Below are 12,460 nucleotides of genomic sequence, written 5' to 3' on the forward strand. Positions count from 1 at the left end.
CGGTCTGTGTCTAGTTTCTAGAGTGAGAGTTCCCAGAGAGGTAGGGGTTTTCTGTACGATGCTGCGCTCCCGTCCGAGATCCGCTCCATGCTTTACTTCCTGCCATACTTCCCAACTTTGCTCAAAGTCGCTGGACTCCGAGCTAGTGGAGGGACCGCTGGACCGACAGAGGACCGAGTGGGGAATCAGCCAAGGACCCACACAGGCAGAGTCAACATGGGACCCTAAGGGAGGGGATAGGAGGGCACGGGCCCCAGACCTCTCTTCCCCCCTCATCCTCTTCCTCTCCTCTTCAGGATGGAGTGGGTCGCAGCAGGGGGACGAGGGAGGGACCTGCTGGGACAGCCTGGGCCCTGGCAGCTTCAGCTGGGCCTGCTGCTGAGCGGTGAGAGGGCCTGGTGAAGGCCTGGCGGGGATGGGATGTGATGGTGGGTCCTGGGGTAGCTGGATCAGGGGCTTCGGGGAGTTGGGTAGTGTAGCAGAACCAGCTGACCCCCTGTTCCCAGTGCTGGTCACCGCCCTGGCCCAGGCCCCAGCCCCGGATGTGCCAAGCTGTTCTCGGGGAAGCTGCTACCCTGCCACAGGCGACCTGCTGGTGGGCCGCGCTGACAGACTGACCGCCTCGTCCACCTGTGGTTTGCACGGCCCCCAGCCCTACTGCATCGTCAGTCACCTGCAGGTGGGACTGGGGTGCAGGTGGGGGGCCGAGTCAGGATGGACTAGCAGTGGCTGAGACATTGACCCTGACCCTGATCCGACCCAGGATGAGAAGAAATGCTTTCTGTGTGACTCCCGGCACCCCTTCTCTGCCAGAGACAACCCAAACAGCCATCGCATCCAGAATGTAGTTACCAGCTTCGCCCCACAGCGCCGGGCAGCCTGGTGGCAGTCAGAGAATGGTGAGGCAGCGGGTGGGGTATGGGGGGAGCAGGGCTCCCCACCAAGTAGCCTCAAGGCCCTGACCTCTGACTCCTGCCCCAGGTGTCCCCGTGGTCACCATCCAGCTGGACTTGGAGGCTGAGTTCCATTTCACGCACCTCATTATGACCTTCAAGGTGCCCGCATGTCTGGGAGCCTGCTAGAAGCACCCTGCTTGGCTCCCCAGTGCCCATGAACAGAGTCCCAGATCTTCAGTTCAGCCTCTCTGTACTCATATGCTGTGCCCTGGTTAGATGGGAGGCCCTTTCACCTCCCACAGCTTCTGTTGCCTCCCACCTCCAGGCCTGTGTACACGCTGCCCCAATCCCAGGCTGGGTCAGGCGCTGTCTCCCTGGGGCTCCTGACTTCCCCACTCGGGGTGGCTTTCCTTCCCGACTCTTTCTTGGCTCCCTCTGGTCACCCCACCTCTCCATGAGCTGCTTGAGAGCAGGCCCCAGCTGGACAGGGCTCTTGACAGGCCTGGGCTAGGCTTGGGTCCTGGTGCCCACTGATGAGCCGTGCTCCCCACCCAGACGTTTCGCCCCGCTGCCATGCTGGTGGAGCGCTCGGCTGACTTTGGACGCACGTGGCGCGTGTACCGTTATTTCTCCTATGACTGTGCGGCAGACTTCCCTGGAGTCCCGCTAGCCCCACCACGGCATTGGGACGATGTTGTCTGTGAGTCCCGCTACTCAGAGATTGAGCCATCCACTGAAGGCGAGGTGAGGGCTGGCCTCTGGGCTTGGGGCAGAGAGAGGGCACGGTGGGTGTGTGCTTGGACACAGGTCCAGTGTCTGCAATGCCTCCATGCCCTCCCAGGTCATCTATCGGGTGCTGGACCCTGCCATCCCCATTCCAGACCCCTACAGCCCACGGATCCAGAGTGAGTGCTCCCTTCTCTGAGCCTGGCACAGTCCCAGAGTCTGGCTACTGACTGTTTGGGGCCTCAGGAGCTATTTTGGGTGTTTACTAGGGCAGGTGCCAAGTCCAGTTTAGCTCATACAGCTAGAGACAGGAGGTCTCCCAAGGTGACCTTGGCAGCTTCAGCCCCCCGGTTGGGTGTGGGCCAGTGGGTTCCCAATCTTCTTCCCTCTGCTTAGACCTGCTGAAGATCACCAACTTACGGGTAAACCTGACACGGCTACACACACTTGGGGACAACCTGCTTGACCCCCGGCGGGAGATCCGCGAGAAGTACTATTACGCCCTCTACGAGCTGGTCGTGCGTGGCAACTGCTTCTGCTACGGACACGCCTCACAGTGTGCGCCCGCCCCGGGGGCACCAGCCCACGCTGAGGGCATGGTGAGGGCCTTCAGCTGGCTGGAGCTGGGCTGTGGACAGGGGCGGGCCCGGCTGGGCTATGCTGACCGCTCGCCTGCCCACCCTCCTAGGTGCATGGGGCCTGCGTCTGCAAACACAACACTCGTGGCCTTAACTGTGAGCAGTGTCAGGACTTCTATCACGACTTGCCCTGGCACCCAGCTGAAGACCGCCACAGTCACGCCTGCAAGAGTGAGTGAGGCCCCAGCCCCCACTGCCCCAAAACTCTGTGGCCTGGCTGTGCCCTGGGTACATCCTAGAGCTGGTTAGTTAAGTCTCTAACACCTAGATTGTGTCTGAAGGGTATCAGGAAGGAATTCCCTGGTGGCCCAGTGGTTAGGACTCAGTGCTTTTACTGCTAGGGCCTGGGTTCAATCCCTGGTCAGGGAACTAAGATCCTGCAAACCATGAGGCATGGCCAAAAGCAAAGATTTGTGAAGGGGCTTTCCTTGGTGTCTCAGATGGTTAAAGAAACTGCCTGCGATGCAGGAGACCTGGGTTTGACCCTGGGTCAGGAAGATCCCTTACAGAAGGAAAGGGCAACCCACTCCGGTATTCTTGCCTGGAGAATTCCATGGGCAGGGAAGCCTGGTGGGCTACAGTCCACGGCGTCGAAAAGAGTCGGACATGACTGAGCAACTAACACTTTCACTTTTCATCCTGGTCTTGATGCCCTTGGGGATGCCTTCAACCCTTCTCAACAGCCTGCTCTGATGAGGGGCCCAGTAGAAAGCCGAACCCCCACCCACAATTTCTGGCCAGTGGCAGGGACCTAAGGTGGCACTGGGGACCCCTAAGTCCCTTCCTCTCAGGGCACGGTCCCTTTGCCCTCTCTTTCTTCCCCTCTCCCAAGAGTGCGAGTGCCACGGGCACGCCCACAGCTGTCACTTCGACATGGCCATATACCTGGCATCTGGCAACGTGAGTGGAGGAGTGTGTGATGGATGTCAGCACAACACAGCCGGGCGCCAGTGTGAGCTCTGCCGGCCCTTCTTCTACCGGGACCCGACCAAGGACCTGCGCGACCCTGCTGTGTGCCGCTGTAAGGCAGGAACCGAACCCCGGAGCAGGAAGTCTGTCCCCTGGTTAAGAGCGGAGGATGTGCCAGACCATGGCCAAGTTGCAAAGATTTGGGGTGGAGGGACCAGACTGGAAATCTAGGGTGGGGCTTGAGGCTTGACTGGTGCTGGGCTCATTGGCCTAGGGTAACCCTGCACTTCTTTGTGCCCCCAGCCTGTGACTGTGACCCCATGGGTTCCCAAGACGGGGGCCGTTGTGATCCCCACGATGACCCTGCACTGGGGCTGGTCTCGGGCCAGTGTCGCTGCAAAGAACATGTGGTGGGCTCTCGCTGCCAGCAGTGCCGCGACGGCTTCTTTGGACTCAGTGCCAGCAACCCCCTGGGCTGCCAGCGTATGTGCCTCCTGTCCTGATTCCAGTCCTGACCTTGACCCTGCACCTCTTACCCTTGACTCAGCTGGACACGAGCACTGCCCCAGGTCCCCACAGTGCTGGTATCTCCTTCCCTGCAGGATGTCAGTGTGACCCACGGGGCACGGTGCCGGGGGGCACCCCTTGTGACCGCAACAGTGGAGCCTGTTTCTGCAAGCGTCTGGTGACCGGCCAGGGCTGCAACCGCTGCCTGGTGCGACTGGAGGGGGGCCGGAGTTCTGCACTTGTCCTCAGAGCACAGGGCTGGGGGGTGGTGTCCATGGCTCCCTGGGTGGGTGCTGAGGGCTTAGGACCTGAACCTGGGTGAGAGGCCAAGGGTGGGAGCCAGTGGTCTGGGGGCCATGCTTTCCCCAAGGAGTGTAGAGGCTGAGAGTATCATCGGACTCTCTGCTGAGCAGAGAGGGGAGTCTGTTTCGGGCCCTCAGCAACCTCCTGTCCCGCAGCCTGGCCACTGGGGGCTGAGCCACGACCTGCTCGGCTGCCGTCCGTGTGACTGCGACATCGGTGGTGCCTTGGATCCCCAGTGAGTGCTGTTTAAGGGGCCCTGGGTGAGTGGGAAGAGGATCCTGGGCAGGATGGCGGATCCTCTGGAGTAACCACGTGTTCCCCAGGTGCAATGAGGCTATGGGTCAGTGCCGCTGCCGCCAGCACATGGTGGGGCGACGCTGCGAGCAGGTGCAGCCTGGTTACTTCCGGCCCTTCCTCGACCACCTAACTTGGGAGGCTGAGGAAGCCCAGGGGCAGGTAAAGGGGGGCACTGTTGGGGGCAGGGCATGGCTGGCATTGTGGATGGAGAGGCCAGGTTATGGGTGGCGCCTGGTGGAGGGAGGATGTCTGCCTTGAGCAGGACCTCCACTAGAGAGCTGGGGCCTGGGGACAGGCTGTGGCAGAAGAGCCCCTCACCCCCGGCTGCATTGCCTCCCAGGTGCTCGATGTGGTGGAGCGTCTGGCGACCCCTGGGGGCGCTCCATCTTGGACTGGCCCGGGCTTTGTTAGGCTGCAGGAAGGCCAGGTGCTGGAGTTCGTGGTGGCCTCTGTACCGAGAGCCATGGACTACGACGTGCTGCTGCGCTTGGAGCCCCAGGTCAGATCCTGTGACACCTAACCCAGAGCTCACCCTCTGCGAGTGGAAGCACCTCCTCCATCATCCTGTGCCCCCCCAGGTGCCAGAGCAGTGGGCGGAGATGGAACTGACCGTGCAGCGTCCAGGGCCTGTGTCTGCCCGCAGCCCATGTGGGCACGTGCTGCCCCAAGACGACCACATCCCAGGGACCCTGCAGCCTGGCAGCAGGTGAGGATGCTAGTGAGAGCACCTACCACTGTTGGGGGGGGCGGGCTGTGGGTCAGCCCTCCGCTCCCACTGCTCATTCATCCTTTCCTTCGAGTGCCTGCTCCTCCTGGCTGCTATTTGCCGGTGCTGCTGGGCACGGTGCGGCTCAGAGGAAGGAAGTGGAGAGAAGCAGGCCTGCTCCTTCAGGGGCCCAAGTTCCAGAGGCCAGGCAGGAATTGAGGGGAGCCCATTCAGCGTCAGGATGGCGGGTGCCTGTAGGGGCTTGGGAGGGTGTCAGCGTGCTCTGAGCAGGGATGTAACTGGCCCGATTAAGGTTTTTATTATACTGGAGGTTCATATTTGTTTCGTGGATCTTTTTTTAAAAATCACTTTCTTTTAAACTTTTCATCATGTAAAAATAGAAATACATAGAAGCAGAGAGAATAGCATAATGAGCCTGGCGGTACCCACTATGGACATTTTGCCAACTTTACATTTAACAAAGACTCCTCTAGTTTCCCAGTGGAGGATAGACCTAAAGGGCCCAGGTGGAAGGTGGGAGCTCTGGTGGAAGTTACTGAGTTAGCCAAGTGACAGCAGGCTGGACACAGGTGTAGCAGTTGAGGCGGCCAGGAGAGGAAGTTTCCATAGGGTTCTGGTGGCAGAGCTGACGGCTTAGACATGTAGGAAAGGGAGAAAATGTGCAAAAGTGACTCCAGGGCTTGGGGCTTGGGCATCTGGATGGCATGGGCTCTTTTCTGAGATGGAGACCTAGCGGGGAGCACTTCTGAGATGCTGAGACACGAGGGGCCGAGGCCAGGGGTGGTTGGATTTGTGTGTCTGGAATTACTGGAGGGCTCACGTTGGAGATGTAAGACTCGTCCGTAAAGAGGTGGTTCTCAATTAAATGACCAGAAAAAGGAAGGAGGAGCAGAACCAAACTTTGGGGTACTCTAGTGTTAGAACCCAGTAGAGAGGGAGCAGCTGGGGGATGGGGAGAAGTCAGGAGTCTGGACAAGGTCCCAGAAGCTGAGAAGAGTGTCTGAGGAAGGCAGGCGTACTGTTCTCACTTCATGCTGCTGGACGCCTCAGCAGATAAGAATAGAGAAGTAGCCACTGGGTTTGACTACAGGGAGGTCACCGGTGACCTTGGGACAGGCCGACTGCATGGCATGTTGGGGCACAAGCTCCCTGGGAGTGGGAGGCTTAGAGAGTGGACGCAGTGACTATGGTTACATTTTAGGGCTGTGTTGGGCACGAGAACAAAGACAGAGCAGCAGCTGAGAGAGACGTGAATCTTGAGTAAAGATTTTTTCAGAGAGGATCGAAGAAGAACCCTAGGGTGGGTTTAGAAGCTGCTGGGAATGACCTGGGGCAGGGTGAGGTGATGCAGTCTTGGTGAAGAGGAGCCATGGTTGAAGGCTGGAGGTGGAGGTTGGAGGAAGCGTGAAAAGGACATGGGGGGAAAACTGGAAAGTGTTAAGGACTGATGCTGAAGCTGAAACTCCAACACTTTGGCCACCTGATGCGAAGAGCTGACTCAGAAAAAAACCTTGATTCGGGAAAGATTGAAGGCGGGAGGAGAAGGGGACAACAGGATGAGATGGTTGGATGGCATCACTGACTCCATGGACATGAATTTGAGCAAGCTCTGGGAGTTGGTGATGGACAGGGAAGCCTGGCATGCTGCAGTCCTTGGGGTCACAAAGAGTCGGGCACAACTGAGCGACTGAACTGAACTGAATATTTGTGTCAGGGAAATGCTGTGGGATTGCAAGGCCACATGGAGTATTTTCAGCACAAGCAATGATCCCAGTGAAGGCACGTTTATGGGAATCTTCTATACAGATTCTCTGCCTGGCTGTTAGCTGTCTGTGGCCCAGCACAGTCTGTTTCTTGGCCAGTGGTTTGGTTGCTGGGTGTGGCGTGGGGAGGCCCAAGATGACGCATACGGGAACCCTGGGTGACCCCCATACCTGTCCTCCCCTACTCCAGGCACATGGTGTTTCCCAGACCTGTCTGCCTGGAGCCTGGCATCTCCTACAAGCTACGTCTCAAGCTGGTGCGAACAGGAGGAAGTGCCCAGCCTGAGGCCCCCTATTCCGGACCCAGCCTACTCATTGACTCGGTGAACACCTCCCTCTTCCCACACTTGCCAAGACGGTGGGGCCTGCGGGCTGGGTCCTGTAGTGGTAGCCGGACAGATGGGGTTGGGGATGGAACAGGCAGGTCTGGAGGGGAACCAAACTTAGTGTCCTGGTGGTTCCACGTGGTCCAGGCTCTGAACCTCTCTTCCTTGCTTGCCTCTCAAGCTGGTGCTGCTGCCGCGTGTCCTGGTGCTGGAGATGTTTAGTGGGGGTGACGCAGCCTCTCTGGAGCGCCGGGCCACCTTTGAACGCTACCGCTGCCACGAGGAGGGTTTGATGCCCAGCAAGCCCCTTCCTTCTGAGGCCTGCGCCCCCCTCCTCATCAGCCTGTCCACGCTGCTCTACAATGGAGCCCTGCGTGAGTGTGTGTGGTGTGGCTGGTGGGGCGGAGGTGTGGGGGCTCAGCCTGACCTGCCCTGTTCCCTCTCCCCACAGCCTGTCAGTGTGACCCCCAGGGCTCCCTGAGCTCCGAGTGCAACCCCCATGGCGGTCAGTGCCGGTGCAAACCTGCAGTGGTTGGGCGCCGCTGCAACCTCTGTGCCCCCGGCTACTATGGCTTTGGCCCCACGGGTTGTCAAGGTATTCACCAGCCTCATCCCTCCAATTGTCCGCCCCCTGCCCCACTACTGTTCTTCCTCCTTCTTCTGGCGCTACTTCTTCCATCTCATTCTGGCTTCAGACCCCACATCCTCATCCCTGATCACTTGACCTTCTCTTCCATCCCCTGACCTTCCACTCTGACCTCACCCAGCTTCCCCTCAAGGCCCCTCCCTGGCTCAATCTCCGCCTTGCCCCCAGCCTGCCAGTGCAGCCCTGAGGGGGCGCTCAGCGGCCTGTGTGACGCCACCAGTGGGCAGTGCCCCTGCCGAGCTGGTGCATTTGGGCTTCGCTGCGACCGCTGCCAACGGGGCCAGTGGGGGTTCCCGAGCTGCCGGCCCTGTGTCTGCCACGGGCACGCAGACGAGTGCGACCCCCACACTGGCGCTTGCCTCAGCTGCCGGGACCACACTGGGGGTGAGCACTGTGAAAGGTGAGCCTGGAGCAGCCGTGGACGAGCAGGTGGGTAGGCACGCCGCTCAGGGAGGATGCAGCGTTTCCTTCTCCTCCCTGCAGGTGCATTGCTGGCTTCCATGGGGACCCTCGGCTGCCCTACGGGGGCCAGTGCCGGCCCTGCCCCTGCCCCGAAGGGCCCGGGAGCCTGCGACACTTCGCTACTTCCTGCCACAGGGATGGGTACTCACAGCAGGTCGTGTGCCACTGCCGGGCAGGCTACACAGGTGAGTGGGGAGGTGCAGGCGCGGGACCAGGGTGGAGCAGCTGGGCTGAGCACTCACGCCTCCCCCCCAACCGTGGGCAGGGCTGCGATGTGAAGCTTGTGCCCCCGGGCACTTTGGGGACCCATCAAGGCCAGGCGGCGGGTGCCAACCATGTGAGTGCAGTGGGAACATTGACCCCACGGACCCGGATGCCTGTGACCCCCGCTCGGGGCAATGCCTGCACTGCTTACACCACACGGAGGGGCCGCGCTGTGCCCACTGCAAGCCTGGCTTCCATGGGCAGGCCGCCCGACAGAGCTGTCACCGTGAGTGTGGGGATGGGAGGGGACCACTGGGGGGGGGCTCCCCTTGACTGGTGCGCACCCCTTGACTGGTGTCCCCATCTCGGCTGGCACAGGCTGTACCTGCAACCTGCTGGGCACAGATCCCCGACAGTGCCCGTCCACTGACCGCTGCAACTGTGACCCAAGCAGTGGGCAGTGCCCATGCCTCCCCAACGTCCAGGGCCTGAGCTGTGACCGCTGTGCCCCCAACTTCTGGAACCTCACCAGTGGCCGTGGCTGCCAGCCCTGTGCCTGCCACCCAAGCCGAGCCAGAGGCCCCACCTGCAACGAAGTAGGGCACTTCCTGTGGATCCCTGGGTGGGCGGGGCCAGCTGCCTGCCTCCGGTCTCAAAGGCTCTGCCCCTGATTGACCTCTGCCTGTTCCCACTCTAGTTCACAGGACAGTGCCACTGCCGTGCTGGTTTTGGTGGGCAGACCTGTTCTGAGTGCCAGGAGCTCCACTGGGGAGACCCTGGGTTGCAGTGCCGAGGTGAGGGGGCTAGAGGGGCCAGAGTAGATGGGGGGCGCTTCCCAGGATACTCCACTGGCGCCCTGACCCTGTGGTCTGTCCTTTGCCCACAGCCTGTGACTGTGATCCTCGTGGGATAGATACACCTCAGTGTCATCGTTCCACGGGCCACTGCAGCTGCCGCCCTGGCGTGTCTGGTGTGCGCTGTGACCAGTGTGCCCGTGGCTTCTCGGGAGTCTTTCCCACCTGCCATCCCTGCCACGCGTGCTTTGGGGACTGGGACCGCGTGGTGCAGGATCTGGTGGCCCGCACACGGCGCCTGGAGCAGTGGACACAAGAGCTGCAGCAGACGGGCGTGCTGGGCGCCTTTGAGAGTAGATTCCAGCACCTGCAGGAGAAGCTGGGCACTGTGCAGGGCATCGTGGGTGCCCGAAATGCCTCCGCCGCCTCCACCGCACAGCTCATGGAGGCCACCAAGGAGCTGCGGTGCGGACGAGCCCGAGGATAAGTGGTGGGATGGGGCAGGGGCCCAGTGTGCCAGGGCTGAATTCTGTATCACTTCACACAGGCGCAAAATCGGAGAGGCCACGGAGCACCTGACCCGGCTGGAGACTGAGCTTACAGACGTGCAGGATGACAATTTCAATGCCAACCATGCACTGAGCAGTCTAGAGCGAGATGGGCTTGCGCTTAATCTCACGCTGCGGCAGCTTAACCAGCATCTGGACCTGCTCAAGCATTCAAACTTCCTGGGTGAGTTGGTGACCCCTGAGGCAGGTGGATCAGGGTGGATCTTCAGCTGACTGCCCGCCTCTGCCCAACTCAGGTGCCTATGACAGCATCCGCCAGGCCCACAGCCTGTCTGCCGAGGCAGAACGCCGTGCCAACATGTCGGCCCTGACAGTGCCCAGCCCTGTGAGCAACTCAGCAGACACCCGGCACCGGACAGAGTCCCTGATGACTGCCCGGAGGGAGGATTTCAACCGCAGGCACATGGCCAACCAGCGGGCCCTGGGCGAGCTCTCTGCCCGTACCCACGCCCTGAGTCTGACAGGCATCAACGAACTGGTAAGGCTCAGTGTGGGGTGGGACATGTGGGTGTGGCTGTTCCTTCCCCCAGCCCTGACTTGTTCTGTGCCTGGCAGGTGTGTGGGTCCCCAGGAGATGCGCCCTGTGCTACGAGCCCCTGTGGGGGTGCCGGCTGCCGGGACGAGGAGGGGCAGCCCCGCTGTGGGGGCCTCAGCTGCAGTGGGGCAGCAGCCATGGCAGACCTGGCGCTGGGTCGGGCCCGCCACACACAGGCAGAGCTGCAGCGGGCGTTGGCAGAAGGCGGTGGCATCCTCAGCCAGGTAGCTGAAACCCGTCGACAGGCAGGCGAGGCCCAGCAGCGGGCCCAGGCAGCCCTGGACAAGGCTAATGCGTCCAGGGGCCAGGTGGAGCAGGCCAACCAGGAACTGCGGCAACTTATCCAGAATGTGAAGGACTTCCTCAGCCGTGAGCCTCCCTGTGGCCCAGGCCACGTGGTGTTTCCCCTGTGTCTGTGTTCATACTTGAGTCAGAGCCCACACGGCACCTGTGTTTGTGACCACCAATGGGCAGGGACTCAGGACGTGTGGACCCTGAGCCCTGCCTTTATGTCATCCCAAAGTCCACGGCCCCAAATCTGTGTCCCATGTAGAGTCCTGTCCTTGTGGTTACATCCTTCTGCCTGCTAGCAAATCCATACCCCATGTGTGGTCTCTGAGTCCATACCCCCAGCTCGTGTCCCTGTGCCCAAGCTCTGACCTTAAGCCCTTGCCTGTGTCCCCATAGAGGAGGGGGCTGACCCTGATAGCATTGAGATGGTGGCCACCCGGGTGTTAGAACTCTCCATCCCAGCGTCACCTGAGCAGATCCAGCAGCTGGCGGGTGAGATCGCAGAGAGGGTCCGGAGCCTGGCAGATGTGGACACGATCCTGGCGCGCACTGTGGGAGACGTGCGCCGGGCCGAGCAGCTCCTGAACGACGCACGGAGGGCACGGTCTGATCCCCAACCTTGGACCCTCCCACACCCCCACCGCCCCCTCCTTGACACCTGATCCTGATACTGGCAGGCTCTGACTCCCTCTCTTCCCCAGGAGCCGGGCTGAGGGTGAGAAACAGAAGGCAGAGACAGTCCAGGCGGCACTGGAGGAGGCCCAGCGGGCACAGGGTGCTGCTCAGGGTGCCATCCAGGGGGCAGTGGTTGACACACAGGACACAGAGCAGACCCTACACCAGGTGTGGCCTCCCTGGACACTAGTGGGGCAAGGTTAGGAGCACACCTCATAAACCCCTTTAATCCTGGGCTCACCCACGGCAGGTGCAGGAGAGGATGGCAGGTGCTGAGCAGGCACTGAGCTCTGCAGGTGAGAGGGCTCAGCAACTGGATGGTCTCCTGGAGGCTCTGAAACTGAAGCGAGCAGGGAATAGCCTGGCAGCTTCGAGTGCTGAAGAAACGGCTGGCAGTGCCCAGGATCGTGCCCGGGAAGCTGAACAGGTGGGTTGAGGCAGAGTGGGCTGGAAGGGCTGGGGATAGAGGCTGGGCCTCCACTGGGCCACCACCCAGCCCCCGGCCTCTACATCCACAGCTGCTGCAGGGCCCCCTGGGGGACCAGTACCAGACAGTGAGGGCCCTGGCTGAGCGCAAGGCCCAGGGTGTGCTGGCTGCGCAGGCGCGGGCAGAGCAACTGCGGGACGAGGCTCGGGGCTTGTTGCAGGCCGCTCAAAACAAGCTGCAGCGGCTGCAAGGTGAGGATGGGGGTGGGAGGGCCCCAGGAAGGTGGGGCTCTCTGGGAGAAGGACCCTTCATCTGAGACCCGTCTCTGCCAGAGCTGGAAGGCACTTATGAGGAGAACGAGCGGGCGCTGGAGGGCAAAGCGGCTCAGCTGGACGGGCTGGAGGCCAGGATGCGCAGTGTGCTTCAGGCCATCAACTTGCAGGTCCAGATCTACAACACCTGCCAGTGACCCCTGCCTGAGGCGACCCCGGTCTCTAGCCTCACCCCGCACGCATGATCGCCTGTGCATGAACAGTCCTCAGCCTGGCAAGGCCCCCCTCAATAAACCAGTGTGAATTCCCGGGTGTGGTCTGAACTCTGATTTGGGGAGGGCGGGGTCTCTGGGAGGAGTCTGTAGAGGCGGCCACCCGCCGGGCCCCAGCGAGGCCCAGGCACCGGAGCCCCGCCCCCTCCGCTCGGCCCGCCCCCGGAGCTGCCCGGCGCCGCGTGCCCGCTCCCGCCGGATGTGCGTCACCGGCCCTGCGT

The 12,460-nt window shown here is 61.4% G+C and overlaps 1 protein-coding gene across 5 annotated transcripts; it reads left to right on the top strand.

Annotated features, from left to right (window-relative positions):
- Positions 1–123: 123 nt before the first annotated feature.
- Positions 124–12,275, top strand: LOC101106719 (laminin subunit beta-2). Of its 5 annotated transcripts, XM_042236227.1 has the most exons (33): positions 124–205; positions 297–385; positions 507–679; positions 764–899; positions 982–1,055; positions 1,452–1,640; positions 1,738–1,801; positions 2,019–2,221; positions 2,311–2,431; positions 3,093–3,281; positions 3,473–3,652; positions 3,772–3,884; positions 4,135–4,214; positions 4,303–4,435; positions 4,617–4,775; positions 4,855–4,982; positions 6,957–7,089; positions 7,274–7,466; positions 7,544–7,687; positions 7,907–8,138; positions 8,222–8,385; positions 8,466–8,690; positions 8,783–9,000; positions 9,102–9,198; positions 9,291–9,663; positions 9,746–9,930; positions 10,004–10,245; positions 10,323–10,671; positions 10,990–11,197; positions 11,295–11,436; positions 11,519–11,695; positions 11,787–11,946; positions 12,028–12,275. In XM_042236227.1, the coding sequence occupies exons 2-33, from the start codon at positions 298–300 to the stop codon at positions 12,162–12,164; spliced, it is 5,409 nt and encodes a 1,802-aa protein (XP_042092161.1). In that variant the 5' UTR covers positions 124–205; position 297; the 3' UTR covers positions 12,165–12,275. The 5 variants fall into 5 exon arrangements, with proteins under 5 accessions (XP_042092161.1, XP_042092160.1, XP_060258525.1 ...); XM_042236226.1 differs by having other exon boundaries at positions 124–385; XM_060402542.1 differs by having other exon boundaries at positions 297–679.
- Positions 12,276–12,460: the final 185 nt, after the last annotated feature.

Source organism: Ovis aries, chromosome 19, assembly GCF_016772045.2.
Source record: "Ovis aries strain OAR_USU_Benz2616 breed Rambouillet chromosome 19, ARS-UI_Ramb_v3.0, whole genome shotgun sequence".
NCBI lineage: Eukaryota > Metazoa > Chordata > Mammalia > Artiodactyla > Bovidae > Ovis > Ovis aries.

Bases quoted from the DNA above. Each gene is read 5' to 3' on its own strand.
- LOC101106719 (XM_027957647.2), top strand. From the start codon at position 416: ATGGGATGTGATGGTGGGTCCTGGGGTAGCTGGATCAGGGGCTTCGGG. The intron at 3,885-4,134 runs GTGCGACTGGAG...CCTGTCCCGCAG, and splicing joins AGGGCTGCAACCGCTGCCTG to CCTGGCCACTGGGGGCTGAG. The intron at 9,931-10,003 runs GTGAGTTGGTGA...TGCCCAACTCAG, and splicing joins CAAGCATTCAAACTTCCTGG to GTGCCTATGACAGCATCCGC.